We start from the raw sequence: 25,395 nt of genomic DNA on the forward strand, positions 1-25,395 counted from the left end.
TAATGACTGTCAATATTTAATGTGATAGCATTCAGGATGCAAGATTCCTGATGGATAATCAAAACAGCAGGATGTGGGCTCACTGAGGTAGATAGAAGTTGACGGGCAAAGAAAAGAACAAAATTAAAGTTTCTCTGCACCCTTAATTCTGACATTTGTATCTTTTAACTGTGTCAGTCTTCTTTTTTCCAATGACTTGTTGTTTACCTTGCCGAGTTCTTAACGTGCTTCCCATCATTTATGAAATTCCTTTTGTCAAAAGAAAAACAAACAAAAAAAATTACGACAACCAGACACAATTCTTTTTGATATGACAAATACTACCTGCACTTCATTGCACGCTCTGTGTGTTGTACATAATAGGAGCTTGAAAAGCTTTTATTTTTATGGTTCTGCTAGACTTCTTAATCCTCAAAATATCAGATGTTAATTCTGGTTTTGCTGGAGGATATCTTCTTTTTGAATGTACCTCCTGTACCTTAATTGAGCTGATAAGAGAGAAGGGACTGAACATTTAATAATACATTCTTCCTTCAAAAAATTAATGAAACAAGAGTATGAAACATTAATGGAATTACTTCATATTGAACTATCCAGAGAAGGTGCTAAACACGAAGAGCCCCGTCACTGAGGTGACTGCAGGTTAAACGCCCTGTTTGGATGGAAGGGATCAGCGGAAGGCCGGGCTGCGGTGGGCACGGCTTTGTCCCTGGGTTCCCTGCTTATCCCGGTGCCCGCTGCGCCGGCACCGCTGCCGAGCCCGCCCGGCATCGCGGTGCAGCCTCCCTGGTGGCCGAGGCCAGGCAGGGCTGTGCACGAGAGGCCTTTCTCTCGGGGACTCCTCCGATCAGAAGCGGAGCATAGGAAGGGAGGGAAGGACATGAGGGAGGAAAATGGTGTTTTCCTGGCAACAGCACTAAGGCAGTAGTGTCTGGCCGGGGTAATTTGAAAGCAGAATTAGTTGTGACCAAATGGGTCACCGCTGTTCAAAGTAAAGCAATCTGTGTTCATTCTGGAGAGTTGTCAGTTCCCCTATGAATCCTGTGGGCACCTTCGCCTTTGTGAAATGGTGATTGCAGCACAACCTGAGATGCAGCAAGGTTTGTAGTTTGTGGCAGACTGACAAATTCTGTCGAAGTCACCAGAAAGATTATCCAATTTAGGACAACTTCTTATCTCTCCCAGCCTAGGGAAAGGTGGACTGGCAATCCTGCCTTGATTCCTAGGCAGATTTGTTCTCCCGATGGTAGGGGAAAAGCTGAGGACTGAAGTGGGAATGTGAGGAGCTGGCAGCCGGTGGATGTGGTGCACAGCACTGTTGTGACAATACATAGAGGTGAAAATAAACATTTTAGTTAGAGTCTCCTCTTGAGAATATTTGCCATAGGGGGCCCGTGTAGCCCGTCAGCGGCTTCGCCCGTCGGTCGTGCCCCCCGGTGCCGAAGCAGAGGCTCTTCCTTGGCAGGGTTTGTTCCCTGCCTACCCCTAAGAACTCTCAACTCCTTTCGCTCCCCGATGTTTTATTTAAGCTCCTTCAGTGAGACGCAGGAGCGCGGGCAAAGACCTTCTATTTCATGGCTGGTCCTCCTTTCACATCTCCAGGCTCAAACAGAATTGCATAGTATTAGCTGACCCTTGGCACCGCCGCGTACTGCCAGAGCGGGCAGTAATGAAGTGCTCTGTACCGTGATTTGCGCAATATTAGTGATGGTGTGAAATGCATCTCTCCCATTAAAAGCAGGAAAATACATAATAACTTGTTTTTGTTTAAGTTTTTTTTTTTTTTTTTTTTACTTTGCTCCTCACGCTGATACATTTGTGACAAGTACTATTTTCCCAAATGACATTTGTACAGGAGGTCTATAGGAAATGTCAGCCAGAGAGGAGAAGCTCCCGCATTAATGTGCATTCTGAGAGCCCTCTCATTATTTCTCATGCTAACTAGGAGCTTACTAAATAACAAAATACAATGCAAATAATAAAACAAGGCAATTAAACTCATAGAAAGTTGGGGTGTTCCAGAAATAGCACAGGAAACTGGCTGTGCAAAATATTTATGTACATATGATTTCTGTAAGAAGGATGGGGTACTGATTTTATACACATTTAATTTTCTTATCACTCAAATCAATCATGTGAAAAAAAATCAGGTGATGCTCTGCTAGTATGTAAAAACATACAGTGATGAGTACAGTGGAGCATGGCAGAGGTCAGCTTGATTTGAGTGTTTCACGCCTGTCTATAATTACAACTTAATCCTTTCAAAATAAATTTCCAAATGGGAACTGTAAGAATTTTACAAAATTATCCCCAAATTTATGGGAATTTTCAAAATTTATTATGTTGTTGGGTCTTTTTTTTATTTATCTTTTTAAGCCATAATAAAAATTGTAAACTAAATTAGCCACTATCAGTGTATCAGAAAACTGATTTTTTTTGCTTTTCCCACACCCTTTTTAGAGAAACTTGAACTGTTACCACACGGTTACATCAGCAAAGGCTTCAAGGAAAGCTTTACTGTTTGGAAAACATCACTGAATAGCAATGTTATTAAAAGGCACCACAAAGGCAAAAGTGGTTTACTTGGGGCCAAACGCTGTGGAAAGCGCAGGGAATAACATCTAGTGCGTGCAGAAAATCTTCCTTCCCGGCTTCTTGGCCTGGAAGACGCAGCGGTCACTCCTCGACCACCTTCCTTCCTCATGCTAGTCTGCATGAGGGCGACCTGCGGCCTTTCTGAAGGAGGGCTCTGGTTGGCCTTTCCCCGGGCCGAACGCCTCTACCGAGTGTCATCCTGCCCCTCCAGGAGCTGTTCCGGGTGTCATCCTGCCCCTCCAGGAGCTGTTCCCTCCCTGCGGTTGTCTGGCTGGCTGTGTGCAGCACAAGAGCACAACAAGAGGGACTTCCCGGGAGAAGACTCCAGAGCACAGCACGACTGCACGCGTAGTGCTGGTGTCCCGAGGGGAAAAATGCCCCATCGATTCCTTGCATGCCCCTTCCATCCTCCCTGCATCCTCTCTTAGGAATATAAAACTGCAAGGTCTCATAAATGTGCCTGTCGGGGAGCTAAAACAAAGCGTGACACAGTACAGAAACTCGGCGTGGATTTCCTGAGCAAGACACATCCCTGTAATTTAATACAGGGATTTTTCTTCAGCTATTATTTTAACACAGAAAGGTCAGATTTGATTTTGATGCCAAAATCCAATGAGAGCAAAAAGAAACATTCTCTGGCAATCTGCTAAATCAGCCACTAAATCAGGCTGAGAACAGAATCAAAAAGATAAATCCACAAATACAGATTAAATTTAAAAGCAATAATTTGACTGTATTCACATGTATTTGTATTAATCTTCTATGAATATTCTGAATGAGAAAAAAATGACAGGAGTGTTTGCATAAATAATAAATGCTAAAGTGGTCTGACACTCTAAAATACAAATATTCACATTAGAAATCCAGTTGAAAAGGTTTTACTGATGCTCTCAGGGAATAAAAAAGTGTGTGACCTTGGTGGCCATTTAGAGGTGAGATTCCTTACAATCAAAAACTGTAAAGAAAATAATTGCTCAGCAACTATTGACAGAACATTATCAATAAATTTAGTGTTAATAACTTCAAATGAATTAGGAAATGTCTGTGTGTGGTCAGGTGGCCTTAGCTACTTGTGTGAAAGAGTGTCCAACCAATATACACACACATCTTAAGAAATAAATCACACAAATAACAGAAATAAATGAAACAGAAATAAATGAACTTCTACGAATGCAGTAAAAATAGCATTTCCTCTGTCTGTTGGAGCTTTCCTTCAGGAAACATACAGTATCGTAAATCTAAGCAGCAAAGACTTCAATTAAAGCCATGATTAGGTATGCATATAAATATATATATATGCATACGGAAGCACATACACAAAAAATTACAGCCTCTTAATATTTGTCTCTCTGTTTCTTTAGGAAGTTGCCCCTTAATTTTTTCAAGGCTGTTGTTTTGGAAAGCCTGGAGTAAATTAAGGTTGTTAGGCTCATGGAGTTACAGAGCTCAAAGGGGTCATGGAAGAAGAACAGCCTTCATATAGGTAAGAAATTTTAAATCAAATTACTTTATAGCTAAATTAATAAAATGTAAGCATTAAATTATCCATGTTTAATCCTTAGTATATTTAACAAGTAAACATTAATAAGACATTAATTAATAAATATTAATAAATAGAATTAAGGGAATTGGCAATGCAGAATATGTTTAAAGAATAAAAAATAAGATCCTTCTCTAACAGACTACCAATGATGAGTAAAAGTAGTAATTTTAAATAATTTGGAGGGTTGTACATGCTACAATGGGGAACGATTAAGTAATAATATACTTAATAATTTTCTCCGCCTTTGAAGAAGTCTCCTCTTTATGAATCCTTTCTAGATGTGCTTGTCGAAGGTGACTGTAGTATGTGAGATATGGACATATAATTTCTTTTAAAGTAGCAGGATTGTATTTTCAACCCTTTACATCCCGTTGGTATTAAGCACCTTAGAGTATTTTTATTCTAGCCTATGAATAAGGATTTTAGAGAAGGTATTTTAGAAGTCATACTATATTGTAACTGGCTTCTTCATAATCTCTTGTTTTGCTAAAAGCCTGCTAGGAATTATGGAGAGGCGTGTATAGAACGCCTGGTTTTACCTAAAGCACCAGAGGTTGGCACTCAGCAGCACTGACAAATGGCACTCTTGGATCTGAATTTTGTTTTCTATTGTTGGAAGCGATGTCTGAAGCCAAGAGAATACAGTTTTGCATCTGTTAGACAGGATCTCCAGAGCTGAAATGATCAAAACCCCGTTTTGACTGGTAAACTGAGCAAGCACAGTGTGGAAGTTGTACAGAAAACCTGCCTGTGCAAGCTGCGCTGTTGGATGTGAAACTGATGAGAAAGTGGCTGCAGGTGGTGGTGCAGAAAGCATTTAGCCTATTTTCCATTAAGCTTTGTTGATAATTTTTGAAATACTTGGTGTATGTTTTGTTGTACATCAAACTCTTCTGTCATACTTACAAAAGGTGCATCGGAACCAGGTTGTTTCTGTGACCTAATGTCTGCCTCCATCCCCTTTCTGGTTTTGGGGGGGCTTTTTGTTTGCTTTTCTGGTTCTGTTGACAACAAGTCAGCTCCTTTCAATCTGCTTTTTTTCTAGAGCCTCAAATGTGACCTCAGTTACCTCGTTTCTGCAAGTGCTCAGAGCGCTCTTGTCAGACAGACGTGGTTTTTCCTGGATAACACTGAACAGCTTGAGAATTTCCTCAGTCTTCATCTCTAACTATTCCTTCTCCAGAACCCTGCGATCAATCTGGCTCGAGCGCTGCTTTACCCTGGTGTATTAATGTTGTCTTGCCTGCCCTTATTTCTGAAAGAGCCTATTTAGACAGTCTGTTTCATCACATTCAACATCAAGCTCTACCATTACCTGTTTTGCCTTGAGAAAACAAACTCGCCAGAATCCTGAAGCATTCAGGCTCCGGAGCCGCAGCCAAGGGAGGACGGGAGCGCCGCGCATGGCCGCAGCGGCCGGCAGAGCGGGAGCAGCCGGCACGCAGCATCCGTGTGGTCCGATGCTCCTGGAGCGCGGCCCTCTCCTCCCTGCTCCCGCCCCGCCAAGCAGCGGAGCTGCGGCTCTCATGCGCCCCCGGCCCAGGCTCCACGCTCCGGGCCCCGCGCTCAGAGCTGCCTCCTCGGCCACCAGAGCTAATTCCTGTCTGCACTGCCCTTGCCACCGTGAATCCCGACGACCTGAATCGACAGCAGGAGCTTGGCCACACGCTTTGTTAATTATCATTTTTACACTAAAAATGCCACAGCATAGTAGTATCATTTTTGACTGTAGCATTTTCCGTGCCACATCTGTAGTACTGCTTGTTTATCCCCATAAGAACACAAACTAAGAGCTGCTAAATCAGGCTGAAGCAGCTGTTTGTGTGTGTGCGTAGCCTGCCTCTGAGCAGTGAAGGGCCAGAAGGCGCCTCGCAGAGCAGAGCAGAGAGGTGACACATTTCTGCCATGCAGGTTTTTCTTTCTCGCACTTCCACTTACCTGCTGGCTTATCATCTGAGCAGTTCTAATAAAGTCTATGCCCCTTTTCAAAGCAAAATATATCTCTCAATTTAAATACTAAGCTAATTTATTGGTTGTTGTGAACCATATAAATATGTTTATTCCCTTTTAAAATTCTGTTAAAATCTGGAACTCAGTAACACACAACAGTGATGAGCTGTCAGGTTCATTATGTGCATATGTAAAAATGCCTTTATATATATATTATACATGTAGATATATATACACACATATACACACACACACACACATAAAAACTAATCTGTTTAGCACACTCATTATTCAAGTATTATTAAATAGGACTTCCATAATTACAGAACAACTAAAGGGGAATGTAATGTGAACCATTCTGATACTAAAAGCGCTGTATCTCATAAAAATGCTCTTTAACAGTCAAACTCTGAAACATTTGTTTTTCTGACTTTATTTATTTAAAGACTAAATGAGACCCTCTAATTAATTTCACTTTGTTGTATGATAAAAATTCGAACAAGTAAAAAAAGGTCATACAGGCCTTGTTCTCAGCCAGCAAAAAAGAGGCATATCTTATGCTAGCTGCGAATCCTGCTCCGTGTATCTGAACATTACTTATTTGCTATTTTTAATTTAGAGGAAATAAGCAACTGGAATCTGGAATATATAAATGGAAAAGCATAATACTTGCAAATGCAGAAATGAATGCCAGATGAATATTTGGTACCTCTCTCTCCTATGATAACCAACACTCTTTCTAGAAAAATGAAACACACACAAGAAATCTGTCTGCACCTTAGAAAAGAAATTTATATAAAAGACCATCTGGAAATTCATTGGCAGCTAGATGGTGACATGCTATCGAAAGAGCCACTTTCTAAGACAGTGGCTGTATATGGAACTGCAGGTTCCATACTGGTGAGGGGATAAACCATATTTAATAAATTCAAAAATGGTCTTAGCAGTTAGGAAGAGCTGAGTCAAAGCTGAGATAAAGTTTTAAATTCAGAGAATGATCCAAATATGCTAACAGAAAAGCAAATAACTCTGAAGGCTCAACTAAATTAAATGGCATAAAACATAAGAGTAAAAGGTATTTAGGGACTAAATAAGGAGAATATTTCTGCAAGATTGAGTTAAATTGTGGGTTCAATTTCTGCAGCTGTTGCCACACAAATATTCAAAGCCCAAGAAAAGAAATTACAGTAGAGGGAATTACACCTTCTGGAGACACCTTTGGAGGCACAAGGGGAGGGCACAGGCTGCAGAGGCAGGAGCCCTTTCCCGCGGGGAGCCCTTCGGAGCAGGAGCTCACTCCAGGTCTCAGACTAAAAGGGCTTCATCCACGTCACAGGAGCAGTGCCTTTCTAAGGGTTTGAAAACCAGGTTTGAAGTGGGCCAAGCAACCACTGCTTCCTGCCTACAGATGTGGCTACTGTGTCTGAGTCTTCCTGGGATGTTCTTTATGAATACCAACATCTCAAATTTCCTGCTTTATTCCTCTAACACCTGTAAGTAACTATTGTATTCCACAGCAAATAGTCTATTAAAGTGTACAGTAGTATGGATTTTTTTATAAAAGTATTTGTCACAGCAATGGACATAGAGGTCCTTAAACAAAAACCTCATTATCCTCTCTCCTTCCAGTCTACCCGCTCTGCTGGAATTCTCCGCCTTCTCAGCCAGCATTGCTGCTTTCCAGCACCAGCAGCTCCTTCATCTCGACTCCAGCGATGCTGCACGAAAGGTCAGCTCCAAGCACTGCTACGTCGGGGCCCTCCCTTTCCTCGGTGCCGTAGAGCTCTTCTTATCTCTGTTGGATGCAGTAGTGTTAGTCTCGTTTTTTTCTGAAGTGGCTGAGGAAGAGCTCCCCTCTCCATTTTGCAGTCTGCTTCTTTCCTCCATTTTCTTTTAGGAAAGGATGAAGCAGAAATATCAGCAGGTTCTGTAGAACAGCTCAATTTCCCCGATACTCAAACAAATCACAGCTGCTGTTATTAATGCCTTTGTGGCTGAGATCATCTGCTAAAAGGAATTACTTGAATTTTTTTTCACCCTTAAGAAAAATGTCAGAAAAAAATGTTTGCAAGTGGTGCTAGACTGAACATCTCTTTAACACGTGCAGGAATAACATGTTGCAGGAATATCATGGTGCACTTCACCACAGGATTCCCAGCTCAGAACTCAAACCTATCCTAGCAAAAAGAGCTAAGAATGAAAAGCCAGTTCAAAACTGCCATGCGCTGCCATGGACGTAGCCACACTGATCTCGGAGCACTGTATCCTCAGTTATAGTTCCCTCTACGTTCACTTTTTTTTTCTCTCAAAGTTTTTTTCTTTCTCTTCTCCTGTTTCCATCTGTGTAACTATCTTCAAAAGCCATCAGTTTCCGTACATTTCATTTTCTGAAGGATTCTGTTCCTCTCTCTAATTCCGTAACATTCCTTGCTCTCTTCTTCCTGGACACGTTTCATCATCGCAGCGCCCGCTGCAGCTCAGGCCGCGCGGGCGCACGCCACGAGCGAGGCCGCTGCCGCTGCCGCAGCCTTCGCCTCGTGCTCGGGGAGGGCAAGCGGGAGCTGCGCCGGCTGGGGGACCCGCCTGCGCCCTGTGGTGTGGGGATGAGAAGCAGCTTCGAGAATTCCCACCTTCCACATCCTTTAGTCTGTGCCAGCTGGAGACATTGCTGCATTTACAGCAGCCTTCGTGAAGCCTCCACACAGTCAGTTACGGCTGAGAGGCAGATTTTGTGGCTTTTCTGTCCCTACTTATTTTACTGTGTTTAACTAACACTGCAGAAGGCTTGGCATGAACAGATAGACTTTAGGTGAAGATGAAAATTATGAGGTGTGCCACAAGACTGGGAGTGAAATCCCAAACTCTACAGATATACTGTCCAAAGCTGCCATATCTTATACATGCATCCCATATCTTATACACCCCAATCCAATGTTCTGTTACAAAAAGTATTTTGGACGTTCTCTCCCTACTGACAATTCCAGCAGGTTTTCACCTGTATAAGTAGAGAGCAATATAGTCACTTAAATTTAACCACCTAACTTTTAATTTACTAGCCTCAAGAAAATAAAATTTTGGTGGTTTAATATTAGGTGAGTCACTTTATAGTTTGTGCTGCTATGCTACATTGAAACTCTAATTGAAATGCCCATGGAGTATATATAGACAACGTAAAGATACTGTATCATAGAAGAAAGAGCCTTCACCCCTTTGAATAATTCATTTTTGAAGCATGGACGTGGTAAAAATCTGTGAGCGATAAATAAACTTATTTCAGCACAAAGCTTATGAGTGCTGAGCGTGGGTTACTCATTTGAGCTCACAGACGGAGAAATAGTTTGGTTCTAGCAGCTCTGCTGGAAAGGCCAAACGTGTCACCTACCGTGTTAATACAATCCAAGCAATGATCACGATCTTCTCAACCTCAGGTGGAAAAAACATCTTGCATCAGAAAAGCAGCTGTCAGTTATCTCTACCCCAAGTGAAAAAAAAGTAATGAAAATAAGTTGCTAATCCAGGCTGATGACAAGGGTGTGCAAAATTAAGAGACCTTTACTCCTAAAAGATCTTCAGTGGCTGGAGGCAGGGAATGTAGGAAATGTACTGTGGGCTGTAATAATTGCTGCCTGCCCTGGGAAATGGCATCAAGGCCAGAGCAGTCATGGCTCCATGCAAGCACATCCTCTAATTATTGAAAAACCTGTGTAGAGTCTCAATGTTAATCAGTCTCTCTGAGACTTCAGCTTTATGTGGTTAGTGCAGATTTATGGCATTTTTCTTTTCTCGTTATTAAAACTGATATTTCACAAGGAAGAAACTATCTCCAGACAACTGTTAAAATGCAAAGTTTCAGTCATAAAAGAAAACTGCAGAATTATTCTGAGACTATTCCACAGAGAATCCGAACAAGAAGGGTAGGAAACAAAACATCAAAGACACGGGGAAAATGGTAAAAGAGGAGACTTTAAAATATTAACTGAAGATGCAACAGTTGGCCTATTGATTCAAGAGGTTATAGTGTAATTAATTAAGTGCTTGTTGCAATTATAGATAAACACTGCATATACTAATGCAACATGAATAATATATAATTGTAAGAAGTAAAACAAATTGAGAAGCTTGCATGACCAAATAACCAGAATTATTTGCATTACTACTACCAATTATGTCATTAGAAAATACACAAACTGGTCAATTTGCAAAAATATTTTGGCTCATAATGATGAATCAATTTTTGTCGAATAATATGTCAAATAATCAAAAAAGGTGTCATGTTTAAGCAAAAATGTGCAAATTTCCTGCTAACATACTGAAAAAGTTGGATGTTTGGATATCGAGCAAGCCAGAGAAAATTAACGTTAGAATAATCTTTCTGGAAAGACATGCTTAAGTGCTCCATAAAGACTGGTCATAGTTCCTGCCTCATAACCCAGGACTGTCACATTTACTCTGCAGGATACACAGGGTTTTTTGTATGGATGCGGGTTCCAAAGATGCAACTTGATAAAGCAATGGCAATGGCTGAATAAAAGGACAAGACTGGAATAAAAAAAAAAAAAAAAAAAAAAAAAAAAAAAAACACCTGACATCACTTCTTTATGTCCCCCATCATGCTAGTGCTTGAAAAGGAATTGAGTTTTCTTTCTAATTTAAGAATTAAAAAAGAAAATAGGAATGTTCTTCTGAGCATTTCACTGCTTTAATAGTTCCTTATTAAGTCCAGCGCATAACAGCAATACAGTTTTTTAACTTGAGATACGAGTTTGAACCATTTGGGGCGGAAGAGCACCTAGTCGGATCAGTTAGAGTTAATCCTAGGCAGGTAGAGACGATTTCAAAAAATTTATCCCCAGATGAAGGAACTTATCCCCTTCCAACACAACTCATACTATAAGAACTGGAGTAATAGCAAATAAAAATAACAGTGGAAGCATAGGAAGGTATGCATGCTAGTGTGCTTTGTGACCCAGCCAGAGTAATTAGCCTGATGTCTACTAATTGCATGCTATAATACAGATGTTTATCACAGAATGAGCCCCTTTCCGTAGTACTCTACAGGATGTTTCGAATACCACATTTCAGGTCGCTGTGCTCTTAGCTGTATGCATTCTCTATTGCTTTCTCTATTTCTGCCTACCTTGGAGCAATAAGATGCATCTCCAAAATAATTGAGGGCTTGTCACCCTTTTGTATGACAGTTCATGCTCAACTGCAACTGTATACAGGTTATATATATGTCATACATAAATTTATATGCATGAAAGCCAAGATTTTCACATCTATTTCCATATCCGCATAATTGTAACTGTGAACTTGAATTTTTAACTTTTGTTAACTTTTCAGTGCATTAAATTTTAAACACGAAAAACTTAGTTTTACGGAGTGAAATAGGATGTGAAGTGTCACACTTACAAAACATACCAATATTCTACAGTTATTATCCTAAATTACAGAATTGCTATTGTTGGTTATACTGTGTCACATCAGTGCTACAGAAATATAGGAAAAAAAAAAAAAACAAAGAAATGCTTGATATGTTCAAGTAAATACAATTTGCACACCAAAAATTCAGTGTGCAAGCAAAGGAATATTAACATTAGCTGGTCAGTTTAACTTTTAGATCACAGATCGAATTATCAGCTATATATCTCCTTTATTTTACTGTGCAACAGTACAAAGGTAGAACTCTTCTCTTAACTGTACTGTGATAACTTTAGATCAATTAATGAGAGTGTAACAAACAACATTAAGAATGGGGTGATTTCTTTTCTCAAGTCTTACTTCACTGCCTTTTTTTCTAACCTGCTGCTTACTAGCTTTATAAGAAGGAGATTTTATACCACCTTTATAATAAACACAAGATTTTTGGGTAAGAAACTACCTAACTGAAGGGAATCTTTTAAGATTGTATGGCAGGTCTGATTAGAGCCACTTATAAATGAAGCAGATACTCTGCAAAGACTTACAAAGTTTAAATGCAAGTTGTTCCATTAAGGAATCAGTGGCAATCGGAGGAACACGTGCATGATTTTTCTCGTATTTCCTAAAATCTATATTTCATGAATTTTACGTCATTTTACTTTATGAGCTATCCATATGTCTATACAATGTCCCATCTTGTGACTACCTGTGATAAAGACATCTCTACGTGGTGTTTTGATGCATTTTCCATGCATAAGTTATTCCTCTGGTAGGAACAGGCTTTGAATGAATCTTTGCTGGAAAGAACAAAATAAGTAACTGAAGTTTGTCCCCAGAAGAATCAATGCCAAGAATCTCTCTTCTATAAATATTATACTTTCCTAAAAGCTGAATTCAGGAGAAACTGTCTGATACAAGCTCCCATTTCACATTTAGAAAGGAATTTGTCTTAACGGTTTGGGCCATGTGGCCACCACAAGGCAAAGGTGTTTATGCCAAAGCCTATTGCACCTGCACGCGTCCAGGCTGGGCCATTTCCACAGCAATATGTCCTTTCCAGAATTTATGCTTCCAAATTGCTGCTGCCAGCTGCTGTCTTCATTTCCCCTCTCTAAAAGATGTTACTTTAACTAGACAAATGAGCGGAAAAAAGATGAGGCTTGGCTGGACCAGCGGCACCTTGAGCTGCACTTAGGCCTCCCTAAAGATTGTCGGACAACAAACGGCCACAGGCAGCAGCTCCATCAGCCAATTCCCTGCGCTTCCCTAGGAGCCAGCCCCGCACGGAGCGAGCGGAGCAGCTCTCCCGGGACGAGGGTTTCCGCTGCGGAAGCGGTGCTGCTCTGGGCACAGCAGGACCCGGGCACATCCTCCTCGTCCCCCTGACGTGGAGTAACGAGGAAAACCAGGTAAATGCTGCCGAGTTATTGCTGCTTTGCACAGTAGTGTGGCGGGATCGCGCTGGCTGCAGCAGCTCAGTTGTTGTTATTCTTATATTATCTGGTGATTTAAATACAGCTATTGTAGGTTCTTCAGGCTGAGTTAGATATTCTCTGTACTCCCCAGAGTTTTGTACTTCCCGTTTTATACTTCTTCTCTTATCAGTTGTCATCTATTGTGCCTGAGTATTTTACTCCTGGGTGCTTCAATTATATATGAATGTGATGTGCATCACAGCAGCTAGTTTCCATTTGCCATCTAAATATCTTTGTACATGAACGGAGTAACCTACATTTAACTTCACAGCCAGTTGTGCAAATTTATTGTATTTCAGCTTTTCAGGTTATTTGTCTGATTACTTTTATTTGATATTTGATTTCTACCTTCTTTTTTTTTTTTTCTTTGCAAATCTAAAATAAAACTCTCTTTCCTAGAAGGAGGAAAAAAAAAAAAAAAAAAAAAAAGACAGGAAAAAATTCACAGCCTGTCCCTAAACCTGAAGAAGAAGAAAGAGGCGGCATATACAAAGAACGCTGCTTTGTGCTTTGTAACTGGCTTGGGATGTGAGAGGGTCCATCTGATTTATCAGGGTTAGTCCTCACACGGGCTCCCTTGGCAAAGATCACGTACATGAGCTGGGCAATTTCTTTCAAAAATGTCTATTACAAATAGACAGCTTGTCTGATTTTAATGTCTGTAGCAGTAACAGTGGCTGTTTGCAAAGCTTTGTCCCTAAGACTGCTTTTCCAAAGTGCTTTCCCCCCACAAGGAAAGTGGAAGCTATCTTCCCACTGCTTGTAAAAATAAGACACTTGGCAAACAGAGAGGCAAGGCCCTGCTTTGAGAGCATTCCCTAGACAAAATCCAGGTGAAGCAGAAGGCAGGCACGTGGGCTGTCAGGGACACCTACAGGAACCTCCTTAGTTTCTGTGCTTTTGTTTTGACCTATTTCCAGAAAATATTTGCAATGTCTAATAAAAGCGTTTGTACACTTGTGTAATTTCTCATAAATATAAATATGCTAAAGGAAAATCAAGCAAACCTTGCAGCATGCTTCCCTGTGTTCATAAGTGAAACAGTGAAACAGTATTTAATGGTATATAGTATTTATTTATCAAATTCTTATAATAGGGAGATTGGGCTGTAAAATCATTTGAAGAAAGAAAGATTGTGATTTCATATTAGCAAAACTTTCCTTTTTATTAGGTAATTCTTTTTACACCAGCTTGCCAGATGTTTTTGCCTTATTTTATGTTATTCAGAAAATGCAGTGAGGAGGCAACATATTGTGTAGAAGAAAAGCTTGTGAATGACCAGGAATACATTGAGGCGACTCCCACTTAAAATATTTCACAGAGCAGAATATCCATTAAAACTCATGATGAGTGTGGGAGCTTTTAGTTGGGATATTAAGACTCATACTATTTTGTTAAACAGTTGTCTTGCTGCTTACACCTGAATGCATCCTCAAACATGCCTTTAATTCAGAAAAACATACATAACAATGAACGGGTATTTTGGTAGGGAAAATAGTAAGTTCTAGAAGAACAGGAAGTAGTTGCATAGAGAAAAGAATAATTAAAAGCAAAATCCTCCAAAATATAGCTATCGCACATTGCATTTGTTTTGACCATTGCTTTTAAAAAGCCCATGAGCACGTAATGTACCTTTGAGAATATTCTGAAATAATTTTAAAAATAGCAGTTTGGTAAGAGTGATGATGTGAGTGATGGCTACAGCCGCATGACTGATGGCCTCACTAATGGGGAAAGCAGCATGAACAAGTAAGAAGAAAACACAAATCAAAATGCATCAAGAAATAAATGACTGAAAAAAAAAATACACTGGGGGATTTTCTGGCTTCAAACCTGTTCAAACACAGATTGAGCTTAAGATGTGTGGTTATTGGTTAAACTATGTTTAATGAAATATAAAGACCTATGTGCTCTTAAATGGATAATTTATGTGCAATGTTATTGTCTCTCAAGGTTTAATTAAATGTTTGCCTTGTGGCTAATCGGTTGCAATTAATAAATGAAGCCAATATTCATGTAGCTTATAGGGAATGCTAAAATGGTCTCCAATTAGAATTCTGGATCATTTTTGTGGCTGGCTGAGAACAACACCACACATTGTTCAGAAACTTCCTTGGAATAATTTAGTTAGGAAACTAAGACAAAATCATGTCAATATAATGCAATGATTTTATCACGCTAAATGTAATTCATATAGTTCGATGTAGAGTTCATTATAAGGTCAGGTGAAAGTATATGTTTAAATAGTGCTTTTCATTCCCAAAGTTTCCAAAGCTATAGAATAACATCTAAAAGAGGAAAAGTGATTAGCCTTATGGGTACAAAAAGGTTTTGCAGAGTGGAGCAAAACTGCACATTTCGTCCCAGACCTACTGGCTCTGTCATTGATGGATTGGTAAGGAGGAGAATGCAAAGACAGTGGCACACGGTCCTATTCTAGGAATATATTCCTAGACACTGCCTCTCAGTGCTGTTTTCTTTCCAGCTACTTTAAGTTTGGAACCAAAATAGGTAAACATTGAAAACGCAGGTGACCCGCTGCGGAGCGTGTTCTCCCACCCGAACACGTTAAGCAAGGGACAGTCCAACAGCAAGCAGGCCACAGCAATGCCGGGTGTCACTGGCAGCGCTCTGCGAGCCAGCTGCAAAGAGCCCTGCATCTCTCCAGGGCTCAGGGTACATCTGTCCCGGGCAGTTAACATTTTGCTTTAACTACATGTGGTTTAATGTGCGCCGTAACACGAAGGTCTCAGGACCTCCGTTCTGACAGTATCGGTAAGGAGTGCAGAGGTACCTGCCCGTACCGCTGGTAACAGCCTAATGTAAGCCGAGATGCAGTGCACAGGGGTGACTAGAACTAGAAATCAATAAGAACGGTTTAATAGAAATAAGAAACAACCTTAAGAAAGAAAAAAAATAAGAAAGAGCTCCTGTATATTGGGGGGAGGTAAAAAAATGTATCCTTCAGCACAAATTAATATGAGCACATTTTGCTATGTCACTTTTTAGCTATTAATCTTTCTAGTGATGTCAAATGTATTTTTTGCCAACCTCAGCATAATCCATCAAAAAAGGGAGAGAGCCATGCAGGATAACTCTACTGTCATTACCTAAGCCATCCATTTTCACTGTGTCTCCTCTGATTTACTTAGGTTCTGGTTCAGGCACATACCATGTACAGAATCATGAACTTCACTCAGAGGAACCCAAAGGACTGGTAACATTACTGCCTTACATTACTATAAAGATAGACATATTTAATTAATTACAATATAAGATATTGGCTGCATATGTTTTAAGTAACAATGCATAGATTTATCATAATTCATCTCAATCTGTTACAAATTATTTATACTTGCAGAGATAAATCAGTCTCAGGAAATGAAAACTTATTTAAGAATAGCATATTTCTCTTGGGATTGTAAAGACATCTTTATCCAGAAGTCACTGTTCTTTCACACAGGCTTCCATTTATTACAGAGTGAAGACTACACATTACATGGGGATAACCGTATTAGGCAGAGCTACTTAGTGTACTTCCCCGTGAAGCAAGGCATGTTGTGCCAGCGTAACCCCAAGGAAACAGACAGCGGCACCACGACAGACAAAAAAAGGTAACATTTTCTAACCATGATGACAGGGCTGTTGGTATCAGCTCCAACATAAAACATGTTTTTTAATGTTCTATAGAATAAATAGTCTCAACCTAAATTCTGATTGCTCTCTTCCATTCAGTCATGAAGGAGACCTTCAAACTTACTTGCCTGAGGCACTGAGAAGCTCCAGGTCTTTGACGCTCATGAAAGAAAGATAGCAATTACTCTTCAGGGGACAGAGATCTGATTATACATACCCTGTGGGGCTTCTTTATCCTTTACCAAACTGCACCTTTGCGGGCCTTTAATTTCTTAATAGGTTATTTATCCTTTATCCCATAATTCATGATGTTCGGCTAGATGTCACATAGATGCTGTTATGAAGATGAACATGTACTTATGAGCAGAGTCAGTGAGAATATGTGATTAACTTTTTAAGTAAATCTTCCCAGACAAGTTTTCTAAACAAGCTGAAGCGAGTGAGTTGGGTTACAAGGGTTTCAGTAGGTGACACATGCCTCCACGTCTGTGAGCAGTAATAGCTGCACTCAGGCAAACAGGATAAATTAAAACTTATTGTAATAAATTGTTTGCCTGTGAGATTCCTGTATTTATCAAGACGTTGACTGATATGACTTGCGTCCACTGAAGAGAACTTTACAAAACATTTTCCAAAACAGAGAAGGAGAGAGAGAGAGATGAGAAAGGAAGGCAGAGGAAAAGAGAGGAAAAAACAGGAGGGAGACTTTCCCCTCTTAGAAGTTGGGAGGATGCTGTATTTTGACCGACATTTTTGAAACCTAAAGCTACTTCTCTAAAATCAGTCACATATTTAGACTTCCTAAAGTTAACTTCACAACTTTTTTGTGTGTTTTGTTTAGAGCAGTAATCTGTGATGGACCTAACACTGAAGTGTGGTATCTCTGGACCTTCTACAAGGTCTACAAATAAATATTTATACCTTCTTTCTAATAACATAAAACTCTAAACTCACAGAAGAATGAGCTTGGAAGAGGAGGAATTTTTCCTCATTGTAGCCTTACATCAATGGCAGAGGGAATGTTATTTTTGTGAAAATAAAGGAGGAAAAAAACTCCTCTCATCTTTTCTTGCATGTTCCCTAGGCTCCATTATTCCCATGCCACATTCCCCACTTTCACAACACTTAATACTAGGTTGTTATTGAAATAACCATAGCTTATTTTATCAAGTCAAAATTATGTTTATCTTCTTAACTGTCAGCTCTTAGAACTGTTTGCTTAGTGCTAAATTGGGAAATTTTACTTACATGATTAAGTTTTACTCATATGGGGGGTTTCATTTGAAATGAATAAAACAATTTATGTAAATAAATGCTCAGCAGCATGTTAGAGTAGCATAGCACCATCCCATCTTGTTTAGTTTCCTATTACGGTGTTTAAACTGACATAAGCAAAGAGAAGTGGAAAGCCTAATAAAATGCAAGCTTATCTAATCCTTTTGCTCTTATATTACTGTGGAACACCTGCATCTAAATACCAGCCACACGCTTCAGTGAGATGAAACATGACAAGAACAATAGAATAAAGGTTTTGGAGATGAGTTTCCCTACAGATACTTGGCTCTTTCTTGAGCCTATTATGCCAGCAGTGGAACTTGACAACAATCTAGTATAGTGACGCATAGGAAGTATATAATGAATAGCAAGACTAGAGGGTTTTTACTAGTTTCCACTCTGTAAGTTGTTTGATCTTCATCAGTCCTGCTCTCTCCACCTCATCATTCATACAGAAAGCTAAAAAGGGAGATACATGAGGTAGAGACATTACTGAGGATGGTGAAGCAGGACGCAAGTCCCACATTAGAAATCTTTAGTCAGTATGATACTACTTTTTCAGAGCTAAATAGGTGTTTGCTGTAAAGAAAAAAAAAAACATGCAAATCGGGTATGTATTACAATTGTATCTACAATTAAAAATGGTGGATCTTATAACAAAGATTAACTTTTATATGCAAAGCATACATTAATGCTGTCAAAAAGGCAGCACCCGATGCACCCGATTCTGTCTGACAGATCCTTCCTTGCAATAAAACAGAATATTTGGTGAAATGGCTAATTCCTGCTTTTATCAGGGAGGAGAACAATCTATTTATAGGCAGAATATTAACAATAACGTTTTCAGCCAACCATTAAAGTTGCACAGGCACATTTCGTAAGCCTGACAGCTACATCTGACCATCGATATATTGCACTTCTTGCATCTGTAGATTAGATACTTAGATAAGACAACAACTGAACACAAAACTTGGCGTAAATAAGTGAATTCTTTATGGACACAAACAATTTTTGTAAAGTTCATCTCCTAAGAATGCTCCATGGATACTGTCAGTGCTTCTAGAAGTGGAAGGCAACCAAAACCAGTGATAACAGCAAAGTATGTCAGCAATCACAATATTTTTCTTCATAAATAGAGAGTTTTTTCCTTTGGAACTTTTAGGCCAAACAATTCTAGGGAAATCATATGGTGCTATAACCCGGCTTTGTGATAAGAATTGATTTCACCCTTACCCACAGAAAGGCTACTGCCTCTTTATATTACTACACAGATGCAGACTGCCTTTGATTTTCTGTAAAAGAGTATCTTTTATAAGTTACATTTTTTTGGCATGTGGGATCCTTTGAACATGTAAAATGTCTCTATAAAAAAAGTTTCAATTTGCTTCATATTAATTATATATGCTTAATGCAGAAGTGTACCCATTGTGTAAAGTGACTGCTTATAAAGTATTCAAGATAATTTTTTCAAGATATTTTTCCATAAAATTGCCGCTAAGTTTCCATCTTCTTTTTAACTTTATCAATTTTTGGAAGTTTTCTTGGTAAGTTCAGGTATAGTACACCTAAATGGTTGTGTAATTGCAGTGCTTCATGTAAAAAACTGCATGATAATAAGGCAGATGCTTTACTCTGCTATAATTAAATTGCATCAGTATGTGGAACATGCAATTTCATTAACAAAACAAAATCCGTTTGCCAGGGCCTCCTTTTATTAGCAGAATTCCATGTTAATTGGAATTATCTATCCTTTTAAAAATTCTACGTTAATAAAAATTAATAATCTTGTGCTTCCCATGGTAATTTTTGATACTACCTGGGTTCTGCTTTACATATAATACTACATGCCCTCATCTACATAATGTGTGTTTTTCTTGTAGGCCACGCTGACTTTTCCACAAATGTTTTCCTTATTAGTTGTGGAATTATGGCTTTGGGGATATCTAGGCCAGCATTTCTGAAGCATTTACAATGATCATTCTCTCATTTCAGTTTAAATTCTTTCTCCCAATTGATTTATCTATTAAATGACTTTTCCTTTGTAAAATTAGTCCTTTGAAATCCCCAAGCAAAGATAATACTGGTCTGGACTTAATTCTGTTTGCACATAACAAATGTGGTCAAATCGCAATCACTTATACCTAAGCTGCGGTTAATTCTTAGTTCCGTGATCAATTCCTTTTTATCTGTCAGGATGAGGTCTAATACAGGATTCCTCTGTGCTGATGCGACCCTTTCTGAGTGAGGAAATCTGCTTTTATGGTATTTTCAGATCCCAAGGACATTTTAACACTGGCAGGCCGGGACCTGCGGCGTGTCAGTCACGTGCAGGACGCCTCCGTGCAGCCCCATCTCCGCTCCATGCTGCAGACGGGGGAGGCACAGGTCGTGCTGCTCGCTAGTGTGACTCGATAGCAGGCAAGCACCCTGTCAGCTCCTGGCTTATCCGCTAGGCCACCGACCCATGAACACTCAGCATCATCTGCTTCCCGTTGCCATCAGCTCAGCACAGGGAATGCCCTTCTTCATCAAGTGCTTTCTGTCCACTTGATCCTTCCAAAATACATTATAACCATTGATTTTGACATTCCAAGTTTCACAGCCAGTTTTATCAACAGCCAGGTTAAATATCGGCTAAAAATGACCTCTCCTGCCAATGTCAGGTTTCCAACAGCAGAATACTGGCTCCTGGAAAATCTCTACTTGTTGTGTTCTTGAGCATCTGTAATGCGGTTTCTTTATCATTATGACACCCAAAGCTCATTTGTGCCTTTTCCCTGTTTATTTCTCCCAGGCTCTCACACCGTGGAGTTGATACGGCCTTGAGGCGAGCGCTTCCCTCCGCGCTGCGCCGCCGCAGGCCGGCGGGCGGGCTGCGCTCCCTGCCGCCCGCGAGGGGCCCGGGGCCGCCCGCAGCCCTGGCCCAGCGGCGAGCGCGGGGCGCGGTCCTCCCACCCGCCCGCTCGGCTGCTCCGCGCCTCGCGCACCGCGGCGCCCCGGGCCCGCCCGGCGCCCGCCTCTCGGCCCCGGCCGCCGCCTCTCGGCCCGCCCGGCCGGTTGCCATGGCGCGCCCGCGGGCGTCCCGCCGAGGCGGCCCCGGCGGCGGCGGCGGCGGAGCATGGCCGGGCCCCGCGGCGCCGCGCCGCACGGTGAGGGGCTGGCGCCCCGCGGGGCTAACGGCTGCGCGGGGGGCACCCGGGCACAACGCTGGTTTTGGGGTGTAAAGGGGGAAAACGGGACGTGCGGCGTGCCTGCCCCTGCGCGCGCCGCGGCGGCAGCCGTTAAAGGGCCGTTGGGCGCGCGGGGCGGCCGTTGGGCGGCGGTTGAACGGCCGTTGGGCGCGCAGGGCGGCCGCTGGGCGGCGGTTGAGCGACCGTTGGGCGTGCGGGGCGGCCATTAGGCGGCGGTTGAGCGGCCGTTGGGCACGCCAGGCGACCGTTAGGTGGCGGTTAAATGGCCGTTGGGCGCGCGCAGGTGGTGGTTGCTCGGCGCTGCTCGTGGCCGGTGAGCTGCGCGCGAGGGCTGCTGCCCGTGGTGCGCGCGGGCTGCTGTGAGTGCGCAGGCAAGCAAGGGAAACGCCATCCACGTCGATGCGGAACAGCCCTCCACCTGCAAAATCAAAATGAAGTAGTTATTCAACCGAAGCGAACTTCAGCTGTGAAATAGAAGCCAGGGGGGTAGTTTTGATCTTTGTAAGGCTCTGGCCGGGAGGATCCTGCGCGTGTGCCTAGTGCCTGTGCACAGGTGTGTGGCTCGGCGTGCTCGCTTGCTGTGTGGGGGAACCTGGCGCGTGCTGTGCTGAAGCTTTCGCAGCAAGACGCTCGCAGATGGTTTTGCAGCTTGTGTCTTGCCTTTGTGCCTAACTTCTATTACCCTTTCTTGTTGAACAGCATCTTCCAAAGAAGTTAATTCCTTTTCTATATTGCTTCTGGATACAAACTGGTCATTCTCTATAATAGGTATAATCTTTGGTAGCGATTAATTACCTGTTGCCTTCTATTTTTTTTTCTGTGACACATTTGCATAAAAATGTTGACTCCAGTTGTGAAGTGACTTATTTATAGGTAATATTTTCTCTTCTGCAGCAAATGTTACCATTAGTGTTAAATATACTAACATATAAGATACTGTGTTTGCCTTTCAATGTAGTTCAGTATCAAATTGATTGGTATCAATCATTCCTGCAAAATAAATTTCCTTTTCTAAAAGTAACAAATAGTTAACCTCCCCCTCCACTTTTTTTATTCTGTTTTCCCGTCCCTATTAAAAGTTTGTGCCTTGAGGCCTACCAGCAGGGCATGCAATACCTACATTAAACCAAATTTAAAAGTAAGGGTGCACCTGCTGCTAACGTCCTCAGATCACAGACATGCAAAATGAAGGAACTGGCAGCTAAAACTCAAATGGTACGAAGTGTAGACTGAATACTTGGGGAAAAACACAGTAGCTCTATATGACAAAAAAGTCTTAGTAGCATTTATGTGTTTCAAAATGACAAGCTAGGCTATTCTGCATAACAGCAGGCTTTTCTGCTTTATTTCTAACTAAAATACTGTTAGAAGTACAGCACTACTTAGATTTTTTTAAAATCATTGTTATTATTACAATTATTATTTTGAATGTTAATATAATGCCTGTTGTTGCACCACATGATCAGTCATTTCTTTGCTTTATTTATTAATTTAATAATAAAAAAAACTATTTATACTTGAGACCTCAATAGCTTGGGAAAGCATACAGAATCACATGCAAGCCTCATTCTTACCACCCTGCAAATCAAGAGCAACCAGACGAAATCAAGGAAGTTATTGAAAAGAATATCATAACCGTTGCCGTGTATTGTATCCTAGTGAGTAATGCTGAGGACTGAAAAGGTCGATGTGGAACTGGAGCCCAATTTTGCACATGATGCAGTGGAAGTGCAAAGGAGTCTACTGGGAATCATCGGGGAAGGATAAATAATTGGATCGTGGTGAAGATAAGATTTCAAATAATGTGAATTTTGTTTGTTTCCTTTAGACAAAATGAATATTTTGCCTCCACTGATCGTACAGAGGCCACATGTGCATCCTGCCTTCATAGAGCAAACAGTTTGCCCAGCATTAGAATTTGCAAGGTAGGTGCCTCTTTTCTTGTGGAGTAATGTTTTTACTATGAATAGCTTCAGCTATTCCAAGCTTCAGCTGTCCCAAGGGGGTAAAAATGTGTTTGCTGCAATATTTAAAAATGAAAAATATCAAGGCAAGGAAATGCTCACTTTTTAAAGTTATGTTGAAAAAAAAAGGGGGGGGGGAATATATTATGTGCAAGGTAGATAACTCATCCTTTTTTTTTTTTTCCCCAAAACCCTTTCAAGAACTATAGGAAGTTACTTGGGAAAAAAATATACTGCACTTAAAAACTGCAAGGATTAAGCTGAAATATAGCAGAGTTTTTCCAAGCCATTTTCCTCTGTGCACACCTGCATGGCTACCCAGTCAGTTGCACTTAGTTCTCCTCACCTTTTTTTGCATCCAAACACTTTTGTCTCTGTAGATGAGCACTGGTTCCGCAGTAACTGCTCTGCCTCCCTACTTAATAGAACAAGTATATTCATTGTAACCCTGAAAATTTATGCTAGTTTTTCTGGAATTGCCTTGATTTCAGAGTGTGTTTTTGTTTTGAGTTCTTGTATTTTCCATAGCCCTTGTGCTCGAAGGCCTAGAGCATGTCAGAATTCAGGAGTTACTGGTCTATGCTTAAAAGCCTCATGGATCAAGTAACAAGGTATCCTTGGCCCCAGCCTTTCTGAGGGGCCCATACTGATAGGCATCATCTTGCACTTTGATAAAATAAGAAGGTGCAATGATGCCACCTTATTTTCTGGTAATTACAGTGCTGAAAAATTTGTCCTGGAACTATTTTCTTTCTTTCTTTTGCTTGCGGAGCTTGATATTCCAGAAGATCGTTCTCAGAGAAGTTGTATACACCTGCAAAAAAGAGATGTGAGACTGTAATGGCCTGAACCATGCTGTAGACCTCTGTTGATTAGAGCAAGACAAGTTTTGCTGTTTATTTAGCAGGGAATGTTGAGAAAACCTGGGTCTATGTAAACAGAGTATGGAGTGGGAATCAGAAGTTAAGAGAATCAGTTTACGTTTGTCCTTCATGCTCTGTATCATAGTTTATCATTAAATCTATGTCTAGCAAAAATCATTTGCTTTTTTTTCCTGTATAAGAGAGACAGTTATGGGTGCTAAATGCTAACCGGGGGTTATATCTTTATATCTCCCCATTGGATTAAAATGTATTTGTTTTTGTTGAGAATTATTTCAAATTAAATAGAATCCAACTTACAGGTGAGGAAAATAGTGAGATAAGCTATTTATGAAGTGTAGTATGAGTCATCATGGGAGCACTGGGGAAGTAAGGCTGACATAAGTTAGGAAAAGCAAGTGACAACTTCTGGAAGAAGAAAAACAGTGTGTCTTACAGTGTTGTCTTTACCTTGTTTCTCTGTTATGAAACACTGCCCATTCTAACTCACAGTATCTATTTTTCACATTAAATCATTTTCTTATTTTTAATTCCTATTGCACATAACAAGCCATTATGAATAATAATTGAAGTGAGAGAAATTTCTACTGTAATCTACGTTGCCTAATTTCTTGAGCATTAACATCACTGATACTATCAGCCAGGGTTTGCAATAAGTATTTACTATTTCAGTAATTCAGTAATTTCTGTTAAATTCTTTATGCTGCTTGACTGTGTAATCTCGTGAGTCCAACACAGGATAGTGTAGATATTATATAAGCTGTAATTGATTTGAAAGTTTATGATCTTGCGTATTTTTCTTCTTGAAAGTAGTTGTCCTTTATTTTTTTAAAGTGTATATGATTCTGGAGGATTTTTTCTGATTATTATGATTGAAATATTTCTGTGGAGATAGAGAAACCACGGTGAAAGCACCAGGCTTTTCAGTATTCTAGTTTTATTTGACTCATTGACTTTGGTTTGGGACTTTTGGAACTTTTGTTCTTCGTTTATGAAGTGGTCTCTATCTTCTTAATATGTGAAAAAGGTCTTTTTGCAGTGGTAAGGTATAAAGATCAGCTATTTTTTGTCTACTGAATAGTTTGTATTTATGTAATTCTGTGATTTGCTATAGAATTTTTTTTTCCAAATTTTTTTTCAGTTACCTGATAAAAGTGTACAGCATCTTGGAATGTATTTTGCATCATTTTAGGATATACAATAGTTAACTTCTCATTACCCTAATGTCATTGTACATGTTCCTAGACTGTAACTGTTTGATGTGAAATTTTAATATTGATTATACTAAATTTTATGGTAACATCTGTTACAACTAATTTTTATAATCAGCAGTTTTTGTTATCCTTGGGGCTGTAAGGGGCATTATGAGGGGCATTTACTCTCATCCCTGTAAAGAAATTCAGCAGCATAACACAGAGAAAGGAGAGAGATTTATGTGCAACGCTAAGGTTGACTTTCTTTTAT

General features: G+C 40.4%; 1 protein-coding gene and 1 long non-coding RNA gene across 2 annotated transcripts in view; both read left to right on the forward strand.

Annotated features, from left to right (window-relative positions):
* The first annotated feature begins 4,012 nt into the window (after positions 1–4,012).
* LOC112950123 lies at positions 4,013–5,276 on the forward strand. The gene is made up of 2 exons (XR_003249960.1): positions 4,013–4,078; positions 5,184–5,276. It is a non-coding gene; the product is annotated as an uncharacterized LOC112950123 (long non-coding RNA).
* A 16,312-nt stretch (positions 5,277–21,588) lies between these two features.
* Positions 21,589–25,395, forward strand: part of TTC29 (tetratricopeptide repeat domain 29) — a 111,494-nt gene continuing 107,687 nt past the window's right edge. The window contains exons 1-2 of the mRNA XM_026042654.1: positions 21,589–21,639; positions 22,915–23,011. Of these exons, the coding sequence (XP_025898439.1) occupies positions 22,920–23,011 (92 nt within the window). The 5' untranslated portion in view covers positions 21,589–21,639; positions 22,915–22,919. The remainder of the gene's footprint in view (positions 21,640–22,914; positions 23,012–25,395) is intronic.

Source organism: Nothoprocta perdicaria, unplaced genomic scaffold (assembly GCF_003342845.1).
Source record: "Nothoprocta perdicaria isolate Ctin4 unplaced genomic scaffold, notPer1 scaffold_31, whole genome shotgun sequence".
In the NCBI taxonomy this organism is placed as follows: Eukaryota; Metazoa; Chordata; class Aves; order Tinamiformes; family Tinamidae; genus Nothoprocta; species Nothoprocta perdicaria.